This window comes from Syngnathoides biaculeatus, chromosome 4 (genome assembly GCF_019802595.1).
Source record: "Syngnathoides biaculeatus isolate LvHL_M chromosome 4, ASM1980259v1, whole genome shotgun sequence".
Classification (NCBI taxonomy): Eukaryota; Metazoa; Chordata; class Actinopteri; order Syngnathiformes; family Syngnathidae; genus Syngnathoides; species Syngnathoides biaculeatus.
Window position 1 is genome coordinate 17,640,013 of NC_084643.1, and position 17,166 is coordinate 17,657,178.

The 17,166-nt window shown below is 42.2% G+C and overlaps 1 protein-coding gene across 3 annotated transcripts in view; it reads left to right on the forward strand.

Moving 5' to 3' along the window:
- Positions 1-17,166, forward strand: part of fgfr1a (fibroblast growth factor receptor 1a) — a 57,766-nt gene that overhangs the window by 26,678 nt on the left and 13,922 nt on the right. Inside the window, exons 3-9 of one of the 3 annotated variants that reach the window (XM_061816733.1) lie at positions 1,486-1,728; positions 1,817-1,906; positions 3,777-3,949; positions 7,507-7,630; positions 10,313-10,503; positions 11,570-11,714; positions 16,962-17,158. In XM_061816733.1, coding sequence (XP_061672717.1) covers positions 1,486-1,728; positions 1,817-1,906; positions 3,777-3,949; positions 7,507-7,630; positions 10,313-10,503; positions 11,570-11,714; positions 16,962-17,158 — 1,163 coding nt within the window. The remainder of the gene's footprint in view (positions 1-1,485; positions 1,729-1,816; positions 1,907-3,776; positions 3,950-7,506; positions 7,631-10,312; positions 10,504-11,569; positions 11,715-16,961; positions 17,159-17,166) is intronic. The other 2 variants (XM_061816734.1, XM_061816735.1) reach the window with 2 other exon arrangements.

Genomic DNA, 17,166 nt, shown 5'->3' on the forward strand with positions numbered 1-17,166 from the left:
TAAATCATGTCAATCATTGTCAATCCACATAATTGGAGGAAAGCTCCAGATGGGCGGGGAGAATCTTTACTCCAGTGTAATCCAATCATAGGGGCAAGAGGCTTCACTGAGATCAAACATCCTGATATTCAGATGAATTGTTTATACTTGATTTATGGTGAAGAGTTGAAAGAGAATTTGTGTCCACTCCTCATCATTAAATTCACACATTAATACACTGTAACAGTCTCCCCCAAGCACAGGTTTTGTGGACTGTGGTCTACAATAAAAAACAACGAGGAATTTGTTACAACTTTTCTGGGCGTTTTATGTCTGCCGCAAGATTAACAGAGGGGATGTTGACAGAGCTTTATCTGTGACATCGCTGTTTAGAGGGCAGGAACAGAAACTCACTGACTGGTCCTCACACCGAGCAAGAGGGTTTCCTTGTACTTAGGATTGCATCCAGGTTGGATTACTATACAGTGTAACTGTCTCTTCTGCTTTGGACCCTTAAATTGTTTCTGAGGAGAAAGTTGATCCTACCCGACGGCCCCTTTTCCTGCTGAGATTAAGGGCCTGTCAGACATATACAATCCAGGAAATACCTTTTACTAGGCCTAAGTGGGGTCACCATAGCAACTGGTAGTAGAACCCTTGCTGCAAGCCCTCACTTGTGCGCTCATGTGCACATGCTAACTGTCTGGCTTCTTGGCTGCTATTGTGTGGTGAGCTTCATTGTGATTTGTATTAAATTTATGTTCTTTTGGTGCTTGCTGTTGTGATGTGTATTTTCTACAAATTATTTTGTGATGTCTACTTGTCTTTCATTCTTTTCAAACGTTGTAAAAATGACATGTGCTAATGTATACAAAAAATACAACTAATTCTAAATATAACTCAAAAGTGACCCTCACTGCTTCTTTTTGTAGTATAAATTGAGCATCAATATAATAAAAGTTGGCCGGTGATGTATTTCCTACCTTTTGTAACCCCACAAATAACACCATTCACTCTGTGTCAAAATAATTTGGTTACTTCCTCCCTCTTGGGCTATGTAGTAATTTAGACCTGGGCGGGGGGGCTCAGGTGTCCTGTTCTGTGACACTTCCCTGGTCGTCATTCCTATAATCAAATTTCACCTTCATTTTCACAAGTAGCTCCTTGCCTATTTGCTGATTGAGCCCCATTTAGGATGCAATTTAATTTGGAGAAGCAGCACAGCAGGCACTGTGCCATGAGGAAATCAAGGAAGATATTTTTTATTGTCTCCTGGTCATCGCTGTATGATGAAAGTACATTTTTCAAATGCACAACCTAATTTTTGTGTCATCTGACTGGTTTATAAAGTCACCAATAGTTTTCATTTTTTCTATCTGTAATTTATATTCTCTATATGTGGATTTGGAAAAGATTTCGTTGTTGTAGTTATTTTATTGTGTATGTTTGGAAATAACATTATTTGAACTGTTAAATAAATAAACCATTTCTCACTATTGCTTTTAGTCTCCGTGGAAACACAAGCAGAACTTTTCACCCTCTATCTTGGGGATCGTCTGGACCTAAGTTGCTTCATTAAAGACTCCCTGCATACTGTCAACTGGACCAAAGACCATGTGGTTGTAGTGGATGGAGAACACACACGAATTCGCAATGGCCAGCTAGAGATTGAGACAGTAGAGCTGGCAGACTCTGGCTTGTACGCATGCATGACGTTTGGCAACCATAGTGTCTTTTTCAACGTCACAGGTATTTTAATGAAACACGAACCACTGACTGTTATGAAATCATGTCACTACAGTAAAATGTCCATTATATAACACTCTATTTTAAACAGTTGACATGCTGGCTTCGTCTGAGGATGATGATGAGGATGAGGAATCTTCTTCAGAGGAAGCAAAATTATTAGGCAGTCAAAAACTACTCCGTGAGTGATCCCTGATCCCTTTTGACTTACTAGTGCTGCTGTTTCGGATCTTCATGTTTCGAATCTAAAATAACTAACAGACTTTATACAATCTGGATTTTTGTGGCTGATTATCGAGTTAAAAAAACATAACCAATCACATGATGGTGATCCAAACACAAGATGGAGCAATGAATCTACTTAAAGGTCAAGTGTCATCCCTATAAACATTCTAAAATAGATATTGTAATGAAAAATTCATATAGCATTATTCTCTTCTGTCTATACGAAAAAATAAATATGAGGGGAGAGCGCGTCATCCATGCGCAAAGTTGCAGATGTCATTTGACATCCAAGTGGTCGCCATATTGGCTGCATCTTCTGTCCGTAACGTCACGCTGGGACGTTCACCATTGAAAACACACTGTCTACCTACTATGGGAGAAAAACACACCTCTTCTAACACGGAAGCTCTTTTTAAAGAAGAGAAGATCTCATAACCGAGTGAAGTGACCGGGGCAATATTACCCTATCGTTTCGAGCCATATTTAGATTATATGCGGATCACGGCCAAACCACCTCCCCGCCCGATCCACCTCCGCGCTGGGGAGACAAAAATGCCGCGACCCGAGCAAAGCCAACGCTGTGGCCAAACCAACTCCCCATCCGATCCACCTCCGCAGGGCGGTGATAAAAACAACGCCGCCCGCGAGCGTCGACTATGCTGCAGCCAAAACGCCTCCCTGTCAAATGCACCTCTGCGCAGTGGTGATTAAAAACAGCTCCACCCACGAGCAACTACGACACCGTGGCCAAACCGCCTCCCCATCCAATCCACCTCAGCAGCGGAGATGAGCCACCACGGCCCGGCGCCGCGACGAGCCACCCTGGCCAAAGCAGTGTTGTCAAGGCCAGCAGCAATCCACAAGGCCGGCTCGGGCGTGTCGACAAGGCCGGCGCGGGCGTGTCGACAAGGCCGGAGGCCGTCCTTCAGTGGCTGCTGCATGGAAGCCTTCCAATGTGCACATCGACACATATAGCACCCCTGATTTACAGATTACGCCCCCCCCCCCCTTTTTTTTTTTTTGGAGCTGTGTACACACCTACCTGTCATTTGGAACCCACGAAGCTCTCGTCTTTTCAACTGTGTGATACATTTTTCACGACAAACTGGGTCCATCCTCCTGAGTCTTCAAGCAATATCCAGCAATACAACGAGCCGGCATTTTGGCTAACATGAAGGAACAATGAGCTACCTTCCAGCAGGTAAAACTAGTATAAACGGACAAGACCGCTTGAGTGTGCAACTGCCCTGTACGTCACTTCCTGTTTCTTCTCAAAAACCAATCCCTTAAGAGGATTTTCATGGCAGGAGTTACAAAAAGCTATATATGTCATGTTTTGTGGTGGGGAAAAAATGGCTGTGTCCATACCGGCTGCGGTTTTTTCATTAATAACAACGTAAAAATCATCCATTTCATGACAACAGACCTTTAAATGATCTGTTTGTTTACTCTATATAATTGTGTAATTAATTGCTCAAAAATATATACTGTATTTATTTGGACATGCCCACCCTGCCCATCAATGTTGTTGATCAGATCCGCAAATTATGACACTGCCAATCAGCATAAAATGCTCGTTATCGGTTGATACTGATATCACTGATCAAATGGCTATAAAGTTTAGTCAGTAATTGTCTTAAGGGTTCAAGGATCAAAGATTTTGTGCGTGTTTTGCGTGACAGTTTCTGAATCACTCCAAAATGCTGACCTCTGTCAGATTCAGTCCAATCTTTAGCTGTACCTGAAAACCCACCACATTTAAAGAAAACAATATAAAAATCAAATGTTTTAAATATTCATTGATTTTCTGTCTTTCTTTGGTGTAGCAATGGCTCCACAGTGGGCCCATCCAGAAAAAATGGAGAAAAAGCTACATGCTGTCCCTGCCAGCAAGACTGTCAAGTTCCGCTGTCAGGCCAGTGGGAACCCCACACCCACATTGAAATGGTACAAGAATGGAAAGGAGTTCAAAAGAGACCATCGAATTGGGGGGTTCAAGGTCAGGAATATTTGTCTTTTTAAAGTCACTTAATATTCTTCTAATATCTCCAACCATCACCTTCTTCAACATGTTGTTAACTTGTTATGGTACAAATGCAAATGTATCCTCATCTTCTCAGGGCATCACCAACCATCCCTCTGGACTAAGTATTGTGTGTTTTGTAATGTAGTGAAAATTAGATGCATATCACAGTGACACGGATCTTATGCTGCACAGTGCAAAGACTAAACACACCCTCTATCCAAACAATCTGAATGGGAGATTGCAACATTCAAGATAAGACAATGTCTCCAGTAACTGAGGCAAATTTTTGAGCAGATGTTTGCCAGATATTTACTAGATTTCTTTTGTCATGGCTTCTATGCCACACAAATTTTAATCACAAAGGATGAATTAAATCAACTGACTTCTCAAGACCATCAGTCATTTTCTTTTGTGCTGCATGTTTTTTTGTTTCACTTTGTTGTTTTTTTGTAATAACCTCCCGCTTCTAAAGTCACAAGGGGATGTGGTGCATTTATTTGCACATTTTGAAAAAAAGAAAGACAACCCTCTGCTTCTCCTTCTCCACCTCCTCAATTTTTGCTATTTCTATCAAGGTACAATAATGGCTAGTTTAGCCTGGTCTCATACGTCTCAACGTCGTCTTCATTCCCAGCTGGGGCACATTTTAGGAGTTTCCTCCCAGCTGCCTGTTCCCTCCCTCCGCCAGGCAGCACACTTTACCATCTGGCTGCCGTTCTCCCCTACCCCCTTCGTTCACAGTGCAAAGGTCTCCATTGGCGGCTCAGGATGTCTGTCATCTCACTCACGCTTGCTTTTATGGCCAGTCCTCTATTGTTCATGTTCTATATCTCGTCTGCATAGATCCGTGCAGGAAAAAAAGAATAATGTAGACCACATGTATGAAGTCGAGCACAACACATCTGGCAGCAGGCAGTTGGAGTACCCCTTGTGTTGGCTAAATGAGGGAAAACATATTGCTCAGTCTCTGTAGATGCATGTTTGATGTTGCCATTGCCTTAAAGGTCTGTTGGCTAATCACTGAGTCCTGGTCTTGGAAGATTTGCGGAATTATAACGTGAAACAAACCAGTCATCTGTTGACGCTAATTAAGACAGGTTGGTGCAGGTATATGAAACATGTACACAATTTTCCTTTGGGTTGAATATAAATCTGCTGCTTGAAAGTTGTTTCCAACAGGAAATTAGAATAGTGTTGGACCTTGTTACCATCACATTCCACTTAATTTACCACAATATTAGCTGTTCATTAGCAAAAAGCAGATGCAAACAATACCTGGGCGGCACGGTGAACAAATTTAGAGCATCTGCCTCACAGTTCTGAGGACCAGGGTTCAATGAAAATACGCGGTCAGAAAATGGCTGGATGGAAAAAGTACCATTTTCACATGGTTGCCATGAGGCGAATTTATTACATGAGCACTCAGATTTTCCTTGTGATGCAGTTAGGCTCAAAACAATTCCTGTAATCTTACACAGGTATATACATTTTTTTTACAGCTATGGGAGGCCCGGGGCCTAAGTAGGAAATGGGTGGCATGATTGCTGCAGCTCAGGGTTGAGTTCCTACTCAAAGTGGAGGAGTTCAGGTGTCTTATTTACAAGTGAGGGAAGAATTCAGTGGGAGATCCACAGACGGGTCATCTATAGTGATGCAGACTGTATTTTTCTGTGGTGGTGATGAGAGAGCTGAGCCAAAAGCTCTATTTACCAGTGAATTTACGTTCTGACCCTCACCTGTGATCACAAGATGTGGGTTATGACCAAAAGAAAAAGATGTGGGTTTCCTCCGCAGGGTGTCCGGGCTCCGGGCTGAGAGTGTGTGAGAAGCTTGATCATCCAAGAGGGGCTCAGAGTCGAGCAGTGGCTCGCCCTCATTGAGAGGAGCCAGATGAGGTGTCTCGGGCATCTGGTTAAGGTACCTCCTGGACTCACTTTGGTGAGGTGTTCTTGGCACATCCCTGGGAGGAGATGCCATGGGTGACCCAGAAAATAACGAAGTGATTAGGTATCCAAGGCTGGCCTGGAAATCCCATGCAGTCCCCCTCAGAAGATCTGGAACGAGTGGCTGGGGAGAGGGATTTCCCTGCTCTAGGTTTCACTGCTTAAGCTGCTGCCCCTGCAATCTGACTTTGGATCAGCTAAAGACACTGGATGGATGGATAATCATTTTTACAAATCTTCAAACTGGCTTTAGAAAAGTTTAGATTTTGCTGGCAGTCGGGTAATATCGGTTTTATTTAGAATATCCTCATTAAACGAATGGTAAAGAATCTCTGAATATTTTCACGCTTCTCTTAACTAACCTTCCCAACATGTTTTATGGACTTTTGATTTTGACTTGATGAATGGGCCACTGACAGCTCAATATACATTTTAAAATAGATATTGTTATGAAAAGTACATAATATTATTCACTTCACTGTCTATACAAAAAAAAAAATAAGAGTAGAGCGTATCATTAATGCGCAAAGTCGCAGAAGTCTCTCGACATCACAGTGGCGGCCATATTGCCTGCAACGTCATTTGCCGATGTCACACTGGGAAAGTTGCCATAGGAAACGCATAATGGCACCTGCTATGGGGGAGGTTAGGGACAAGGACAAGGGACATTTGCAGATTTTTCTGATGCCCCTTCTGACACAGAAGCTCTTTTCAAAGAAGTGAACATCTCACAATCGAGTGAAGTGAGCGGGGCAAGATTACCCAATTATTTTGAGCCGTATTTAGATGATATGCAAATCAATTCTAACTAACAACAAACTCCCCGACAGTATGTATAACAGTATGTAGCGTACTCAGGAGGACCCGTGCCGGGCGAAGTAACTACTTTAGAAGTGCCCAGACACCGGTGGCTGGTGGGGGGGGGGGGGGCCAAACAACCTCGCTACCCGATCCACCATTCCGTCGTCAACCGATAGCGGCCCCGGCGACGGTGACACATTTAGCGCTCCTGACTTACGTACTTTAAGTTGTTATTCTGTTGTGATGTTCTGAGAGAAGGGTTATGTCTTCGGCTCCCCAACTATTATTTTTTTTAATAGCTCTATACATACCTACCTATCATTTAGTACCTATGAAGCTCTCGTCCTTTGCACCTGTGCAATCCATTTATCACGACAAACCTGGTCTTTTGGATACATATGAAGGGTGAATCCATCCTCCTGAGTTTTCCAGCAAAATCCAACAATACAATGAGCTGACATTTTGGCTAACACGGAGAAAAAACATCTTATCTCTTGCAGGTAGAATAGGTGTAAATATGCGACCTCACCACTGGAGGCGTCTGCAAAAAAACTTCACTTCCTGGTTCTTGTTCAACACAAAGTCCGAGAGAGACTTTCCCTGGCGGGAGATGAAACAAACAATGTACGGCAACATTCAGACTTGCCGTGAAATAACAGAATAAACCATTCCAGATGATTATTTTCTATTAAAAACATGTGAAATTTTAGGTTTTAGGTGTCAGTGGCCCTTTAAGTTACATCGAATGTTGTACAGGCCAGTGAAATTTTTTTGTCCCCTGCTTAGGTACGTGACCATGTTTGGACCATCATCATGGAATCTGTAGTGCCCTCCGACAAGGGAAACTATACATGTGTGGTGGAAAACCAGTATGGGAGCATCAATCACACCTACCAGCTGGATGTTGTCGGTAGGTGGTGACTCTGAAAAATGATTTTCAGTTGAACTCCAACTGCATGTTTTAGATTTTTCCAACTAGAATTTCAGTTAACGTTAAATGCAGTAGTTTACTATTCATTCAAAACGGGCTATCATTGCTCTAGAGTGAAGAAAATATGTATAGTGATACCTCGGTTTTTCAATGTCTGAAAATTTCAAGATTTTTTTGCTTTGATTTTCGAACGAAAATCAGTCTTTGAACGCCCCAACCAGGTGACCCACGACAATTTGTTATTGTGCTTTCGAGCGCACCCCTGAAAAAAACCCGGAAACAAAGTAACGTGTAAACAGTTGACCCACACATTCCTCTGCAAACGGACATGTCCGGTAGTGACTTTTTTTCTTCCAATTGAGCAATATAAACCACCAATCATGGCTACAAAGAAGCCAAGTGGACTGCCGGTGCTGAAAAAAGGAAAGTGGTGCGTGAAATTGCCGATTTCAAGAAGGATTTGATAGCCGAATACGAATCTCCTGTGTGTGTTTTGGAGCTATTGAAGAAATATGACATGCCGAAATTGACAATCAGCGGTTTTCATCCAGCCTTCTGGAACCGATTGTGTTCGAGAACCAGGGCACCACTGTATTTGAACACCCTGCTTTATTGCAAGTTCTCCCACTTAGAAATCATGGAGGTGTCTGAAATGTTCATTGTTGGTGCATGTCGGCTGTAAGAGAGATAATCGAAAAAGAAAAATCCAGAAATCACAATGTATGATTTTTTTTGATAATTTATTTGTGTGATACAGCAGAAAATAAGTATTCGAACACCTGTGTATCAGCTAGAATTCTGACCCTTAATAATAATAATAATACAACCAGTAAGACTCAAACTTGTAACATGGCCAAGACCAAAGAGCTGTCCAAAGACACCAGAGACAAATTTGAACAACTCCACACAGCTAGAAAGCACTACGGAGAAATTGCCAAGCAGCTTAGTGAAAAAAGGTCCACTGTTGGAGCAATCATTAGAAAATGGAAGAAGCTAAACATGACAATCAATCTCAATCAAAGTGGAGCCCCATGCAAGTTATCACCTCCTGGGGTTTCAGTGATCCTTAGAAAGGTGAGGAATCAGCCCAGGACTACACGACAGGACTTAGTCAATGACCTGAAAAGAGCTGGGACCACCGTTTTCAAGGTGACTGTTAGTAATACAATAAGACATCATGGTTTGAAATCATGCATGGCACGAAAGGCTCCTCTGCTCAAACCAGCACATGTCAAGGCCCGTCTTAAGTTTGCCAATGACAATTTGGATGATACAGAGGAGTCATGGGAGAAGGTTTGTGGTCAGATGAGACCAAAATGGAACTTTTTGGTCATAATTCCACTTACTGTGTTTGGAGGAAGACGAATGATGAGTTCCATCCCAAGAACACCATCCCTACTGTGAAGCATGGGGGTGGTAGCATCATGCTTTGGGGGTGTTTTTCTTCACATGGGACAGAACGACTGTACTGTATTAGGGAGAGGATGACCGCGCCCATGTATTGTGAGATTTTGGGGAACAACCTCTTTCCCTCACTCAGAGCATTGAAGATGGGTCATGGCTGGGACTTTCAACATGACAATGACCTGAAGAACACAGCCAGGAAAACCAATGAGTGACTCCGTAAAAAGCATATCAAGGCTCTGGTGAAAACCCATGAGAAAATCTTTGGAGGGAGCTGAAACTCCATGTTTCTCAGCGACAGCCCAGAAACCTGTCTGAGCTAGAGAAGATGTGTGTGCGGAGTGCGTCAAAATTCCTCCTGCAGTGTGTGCAAACCTGGTGAACAACTACAGGAAATGTTTGACCTCTGTAATTGCAAACAATGTCTACTGTACCAAATATTAACAATTGGTTTTCTCAGGTGTTCAAATAGCTTTATCACACAAATTGTTAAAAAAGTGCTACATTATGATTTCTAGATTTTTCTTTTTAGATTATTTCTCTCACAGTGGACATGCACCTACGATGAAAATTTCAGACCCCTCCATAATTTCCAAGTGGGAGAACTCGCAATATCGCAGGGTGTTCAAATACTTATTTTCTTCACTGTATCAGATTGATAGTTTATGCCCCCCGTTTCCTATTTGTGTCAACATTTATGCTATATAGTTGACAATTATCCAACAGCTACTGTATATAAGAATGAGTTATGTGTTATGATAACGTGGTTAATTAAAAATGCGTAGGAATGCAAATTTGGCTGGCTAGTATTTATATTCAATACTTTTTAACAATTCCCCTTGTTCACTGCACAAGGTAACATACTAAATCTGTCCCTTATTTGGTATACATGGCTTTAGTTCCACAGAGGAGAATACTGATGGCGCATCACACTCCTGTCCTGACATGCTTTCTTTCAGGTGGTATGAATAACATTCCCCATGACTATGTTTCATGGGCCCAGCAACACTTCAATCTGGCCCATAACCCTGACAAGAAGTCTGTGCTCCAGGGACAGAAATATTGTTGTACTTCATTGAATAAATTCCAAATTTTAATCTATGGAACTACGCTTTCATAGAACATTCAACAATAAAGTTTCTCTGTCCAATATGAGGTTTTATCTCAAATGTTTTTGAATGTTTGTGCTTAATTTTGAACATCAAAGTAGTAAATAAATGTACAGTGTTTGTACATGTATGTTATGTTGTGTTGCAGAGCGCTGTCCCCACAGGCCCATACTGCAGGCTGGCCTGCCTGCTAATCGCACTGCAGTGGTGGGTAGTGATGTGGAGTTTGAGTGCAAAGTATTTAGTGACCCTCAGCCTCACATCCAGTGGTTAAAACACATTGAGGTCAATGGAAGTCGCGTTGGTGCAGACGGCTTACCGTATGTCCGTATCCTCAAGGTAGGAGCTCGCTTTTTACCGCTACAATCATCCCCGCTGCTGTTAGAATTTTGATATGAAAAAGTGATTTTGATCGCTTTTCTCAAAAGACATGCAACTTCTTCTCTGTTTGAGCTGCACATGGCATTCTTTTATTTCCAGCATTCTGGGGTCAATAGTTCGGACGCTCAATTGTTGACCCTCTTCAATGTCACAGAGGAGGACAGTGGAGAATATATATGTAAAGTGTCCAATTATATAGGGGAGGCCAATCAGTCGGCTTGGCTGAGTGTCACCAGATTTGAGCCCACAGGTAAACGTCACGCAGCTGTACAGGACTACACAGTGGAAACACTCTCAAGACCACCTGGAAAAACTAGGACCGTATAACAGAGGACGCCCTCAGCTGTTTCTCTCCTCCCACCTTCTCTCCATTTTCTCCCTCCCTCTCTCCTGCCTCAGTGATCCTGACTGTAAATGACTCTATGGAAAACTCCCAGCAGAACAGTTGAAAGTGTTTAGTCTCATGTTTTCATTAGTCATGTTCTCAATAATCTATCTTTCCTCTGCCCTGTCATTCTACCTTTTGTCTATCTGCCATTGTCTTTCATGAAATTTGCTCCCTCTTTTCTTGACATGCTCATATTCTTTATACTTTGTCTGGAATTCCCCCCCCAACCCGCCAGCCCGATACAACCTCATCTGTCACGGACGTCCTGTTATTTGTATGCTGCTCACTTTTCAGACACAGGATTGTGAGATGTGCCCTGTTCTGCTGTGGAGTTTTCCATGTTTCTTATCTTGTGCATGTGGAGATGAGACTGAGGTATTCAACATGGTGATGGGATGTCCACTGTTGGGTTTAGTCAGCCCGATGCAACCTAAGTAGCTATTCCACTAACACAGTTTTTGTGAAGGGGACTCTCCCTGACAGGTCCTCAGCTGTAGCTCGTATCTTTTTGGGTAAATGGTGTTTGATGTAGGAAGAGGAAAACTCTCCTGTCACTTTTCTCTTTAAGAATTCTTTACTCATGGTTCCTTTCTTTCTATTGGGCCTGTTGTTGGGTCTGCTTCCTTTCTTTTCTAGACCGTTGGCCTTAACACCACGGACAAGGAAATGGAAGTCCTGCAACTGAGAAATGTGTCTTTTGATGACGCTGGGGAGTATACCTGCTTGGCGGGCAATTCTATCGGGTTCTCTCATCACTCTGCATGGTTGACCGTATTTGAAGGTATCTAAAGATCCTAATTCCTATCATGTTTCTTTATAATAGTCTATCTGCCTTCAAATCTGTTAGATTTTGAAATAATTAAATTCTGTCAGTATGTGAAAAGGCAAGTCGTAGTACTTAATTTCTTTTCTCTCAGCATGGCTATGAGGGCCTTGCTACGCATATGTGAAGTGTGGGAATGCCAAACAAGTCCCGACCTGCCTTAAAGCTATTCTGGAAAAAATTTGCATAGTAAATGAAGAAACAAAATCTGATAATGGGCTTGAAAAAACATTCTTTATAGCATTCACCAGATTTATTTTGAAATTAGCTGTTTGGCATCCCTGTTCAGATTTCACTTTGAACTGTTCAAACGTTTCTGCTCTTGAAATGTTTGCATTTAATTTGCCTTGATTTTCTTTGACGAGTGCTTTAAATGACATGTATTCCTCATGTCATTTCCCTCTGGGAGTCATCCGGCCGGCTCTGATAATTGGCTGTTTGTCCTTTTTTGTCTCATTCCTTTGGGTTTGAATGGGCATTTGTCCAATTCTCAAGCTGCTTGTCAGTCAGCCTCTTAACACAAGTGCAGCTCACTTGTGCACTGCTGGTGTTGGTGATGTGGGTAGCAGCACACTTGGTTTGGGATGGAAGGACCCATGATATAGGGCTGTTAGACAGAATCCTAATCTTTATTACACGCACGTGAACACACATACCCACACATAATCCCCAAAAGTATTTGATTACCTGCCTTGACTCACATACAGTATGAACTGGTGAAATCCACTTCTTAATCAGTATGGTTTAATATTACACCGGTCCACCTTTTACAGCTTTAACTCTTCTGAAAAGGTTTTCCATACGGTTCAGGAATGTGTATAGGGAATTTTTGACAATTTATGCACATTTATCCGGTTACACACTGTTGAACAAGAGGGCCTGGCTCTGTGTCCATTCTAATTCATCCCAAATGTGTTATATCAGGATGGTGTGGAGACCGGTCAAGTTCATCCACACCATACTTTTTCAAGAGTATCTTTATGGACCTTTCGTTGTTCATTAATGCATAGTTATGTTGGAATGAGAAGGGTGTATCTCCAAACTGTTTCCACAACGTTGGGAGCAATGAATTGTCCAACAGCTCGTGGTCTGCTGAATCCTTCAGATTCCCATCCAGTGGAACTAAAGAGCCAATATTTTTGGACAATTCAATACTCACAAATTTGTGGGACAGGTTCTTCCATTTATTAACATGGGTGCACCAGTGCAGAAAGCAAGATCCAAAAAAGACATGGATAACGATGCCTGGTGTAGATAAACTTGACTATCATGCACAGAGTCCTGACCTCAATCTGATAGTGCATATTTGGGATCAATTTGAGCAAAGACTGAGACCCAGGCTCTCTCCTTCAACATCCATATATGGCCTCACAAAAGGAATTCTGTGAGAATGGTCAAAATTTCCTATGAACACACTCCTAAACTTTGAGAACAGCCTTCCCAGAAAAGCTGAAACTGTTTTTACTGCAGGTGAAAAGAGTGGACTGACATCGTATTTAACCCGATCGATTACAAGTTCAGATGTGAGTCAAAGCAAGTGAGCGAATACTTTTGCCAATGTAAATAATGTGTGTGTGTGTGCGTGCATGCATGCGTGTATCTACATACATTCATCGATTCATCCATTTCCCAACGCTTTTCCAAGGTCAGGTCACAGGGGCAATAGCTTAAGCAGGGACGCCCGGAATTCCCTCTCCCAAACCAGTTCATTCAGCTCTTCCGGGGTATCCAAAGGCATTCCCAGGCTGGCCAAGAGATTTAATCTCTCCAGTGTGTCCTTGGCTGTCGCCTCGGTCTCCTCCCAGTGGGACTTGCCCAGAATACCTCACCACGGAGGTGTACAGAAAGTATCCGAATCGGGTGTCCCAGCCATCTCATCTGGCTCCTGTCAATGCGGAGGAGCAGTGGCTCTACTCTGACTTCCTTTCGGATGACAGAGCTTCTCCTCATATCTTTATGGGAGAGCCCATATAAATTACCATAAGGTGTGATTGAGTGTGAATGGCTGGTTTTCTTTGTGCCCTGCAATTGGCTGGCAACCAGTCCAGGGTGTACCCCTGCACCCTGCCTGATCACAGCTGGGATAGGCTCCAGCACTCCCGTGACCCTTGTCAGGATGACCGGTAAAGACAATGGATGGATGGATGAATGACCTCAACATATCAGAATCAAATTCTGAAGCATCCAATATCATATCACTCTCCCATCCCAAGCAAACGTGTGCCCTAATGTGGTGTCCATTGCACGCAACTACTAGTGATAACTTACACTAATGTTGGTCTTTTTTTTTTTAATCAAATGGGAGGATAAAAACAAAGTCTGATTTTGTTTGTTCTCCAGTAAACTTAGTTTAATGCCATGCTTATGTTGTCTCTAAAGATTTGTGTAATATGTGCTTTTGATTTGGTTTGATTTGTTACACGTGTATCGCTACCACCAAAACACGTCACATTTGGTTACAATTAAAACCACTTGAGCTTTTGCCTTGTGGCGCTAGAACATTAAAAGTTAAAAAATAAAAGGCACATGTGTGTGAGTGTGTGTGTGAGTGTAAGTTTGTGCTCGTGTATGAGAGATGGGGAGCTGAGCGTTGTATGACAACCATATCCTTGACACAATTATAGCCATTGTCTTGAAATGAGATTGAATTATACTGTAAATGTGCTGAAATTAAAATGTTGGCCTCATAAAGCCATTCACACATAGAACATTCACTTGTTTATGTTCAGTATCTGTGGTTTCACATGCTGTGACAACTATCATGGTAATATGAAGCTTTTAATTTTTTGTCAGAGGGTCTGGTTTTAGACACAGTAGCTTAGTTGTACAGTAAGTACGGAAAGTATTAAGAACCCATTAAAATGGTCACTGTTTTATACAGCTTTTTGGTAAAATAATCTAAATTCATTTTGTCCCCGCAATGGATACACAGCATCCTATGTTGGAAAATGAAAGAGAACTGTTGAAATGTTTGCAGATAATTGAGGTATTGTTTTTAATAGTGTCTTATGAAAGTATTTGCTCCCCTTGAACTTTTCAACCATTTGCCATATTTCAGGCTTCAAACATATAAAATAATGTTTTTGTCAAGAATCAACAACAAGTGGGACACAATTGTGAAGTGGAACAAAATTTATTGGATATGTTATACTTTTTTAACAAATGAAAACCTGAAAAGTGAGGCGTGCATCATTATTCGGCCCCTTGCATTAATACTTTGTAGCCCCACCTTTTGCTGCAATTACACCTACAAGTTGTTTGTGGTATGTCTCTATCAGTTTTGCACATCAAGAGACTGAGATTCTTGCCCATTCTTCCTTGCAAGCTCAAGCTCAGTGAGGCTGGATGGATATTTGTGAAGCATTCCATTGTAGATTTGGCTTTATGTTTTGGATCATTGTCCTGTTGGAAGATAAATCTCCATCCCAGTCTCAGGTCTTTTGCAGACTCCAACAGGTTTTCTTCCAGAATGGTCCTGTATTTGGCTCCATTTGTCTTCCCATCAATTTTAACGATCTTCCCTTTCCCTACTGAAGAAAAGCAGGCCCAAATCATGAGGCTCCCACCACCATTTTTGACAGTAGGGATGGTGTTTTCAGGGTGATGAGCTGTGTTGATTTTATGCCAAACATATCGTTTTGCATTGTGGCCAAAAAGTTGGATTTTGGTTTTTTTTGACCAGAGCACCTTCTTCCACATGTTTTGGTGTGTCTCCCAGGTGGCTTGTGGCAAACTTTAAACAAGACTTTTTATGGATATCTTTGAGAAATGGCTTTCTTCTTGCCACACTTCCATAAAGGCCAGATTTGTGCAGTGTACGACTGATTGTTGTCCTATGGATAGACTCTTCCGCCTCAGCTGTAGATCTCTGCAGATCATCCAGATTGACCATGGGCCTCTTGGCTGCATCTCTGATCAGTCTTCTCCTTGTTCGAGGTGAAAGTCTAGAAGGGACGGTTGGGTCCTGGGAGATTTGCAGTGGTCTGATACTCCTTCCATTTCAATATGATTGCTTGCACAGTGCTCCTTGAGATGTTTAAAGCTTGGGAAATCTTTTTGTATCCAAATCTGACTTTAAAGTTCTCAACAATATCTCTGACCTTGGACAAAGTTGCGCAGCACACTAATCTTCAAGTAGTTCCTTTGGCCTTGTGAATCTTTGACATGTACTGTAAGCTATAAGGTCTTTTATAGACAGGTGTGTGGTCTTTCATCTACATATGGCGGCACGGTGGAACAACTGTTAAGAATGTTGACCTCATAGTTCTGAGGACCATGGTTCAAATCTCAACCCCGCCTGTGCCTATGGGGGTTTTCTCCCAACACTCTGGTATCCTCTCACATCCCCAAAACATATATATCCATCCATTTTTTGAGCTGCTTTTCCTGACGTTGGTCGCGGGAGTGCTGGAGCCTATCCCAGCTATCATCTGGCAGGAGGCAGGGTACACCCTGAACTGGTCGCCAGCCAATCGCAAGGGACATATAGACAGACAACAGTAGCACTCACAATCACACGTTGGGATAATTTAGACTTTCCAATTAATGTATGTTTTTAGGACGTGGAAGGAAATTGGAGTGCCCGGAGAAAACCCACGCAGGCACAGGAAGAATACGAAAACTCCACACTGGCAGGGCTGGGATTTAAACCCTATTCCTCAGAACTGTGAGGCCAATGCTCTACAGCTGCTCCACCGTGCCTCCAACGAAAGTCACACAGACAGGTGTGTGGCTTTCAAGTCCAGTTAGTGTACTCAAACACAGTTGCACTGGAGTGAATGTGTAAAATCATCTCAAGGATAAGCAGAAGAAATGGACACTGTGTTAAATATGAGTGTCATAGCAAAGGTTCTGAATGGTTATTGGTTTGTGATATTTTAGCGTTTCCTTTTTAATAAATTTCTAAATTTTCAATGATTAATTTTTTTCTGTCGATTTGGGGTATTGTATATATATTGAGGAAAAAAAAATATTAATTTCAAAGATTTCAAATAGTTGCAAGATAAGGAGTGAAAATTTTAAGGAGGTCTGTATACTTTCTGTACTCACTGTATGTATGTGGATCCTGTTTTTTTTTGTTTTTTTCTTGATTGATAGCTGCAAGGGAGCATGGGTGTATTTCGTTATGCTTACCTGTGTCCAGTTCATTTGTAACAGCCGATTCAACCCCCCTGCCCCTTTTACCATGCCACCCCTTCCATTTAGCTGTCCCACACTATCCTCCGGCCAACCACACTTATCTGGAGGTGGTCATATACTGTGTGGGCTTCTTCTTCATCGCAGTCATGGTTGCTATCGTAATTATTGTGAAGATTCGCACCTCATCCAAGAAGAGTGACTTCAACAGTCAGCTGGCTGTCCACAAACTGGCTAAAAGCATCCCTCTACGCAGACAGGTAACAGAAAGTAG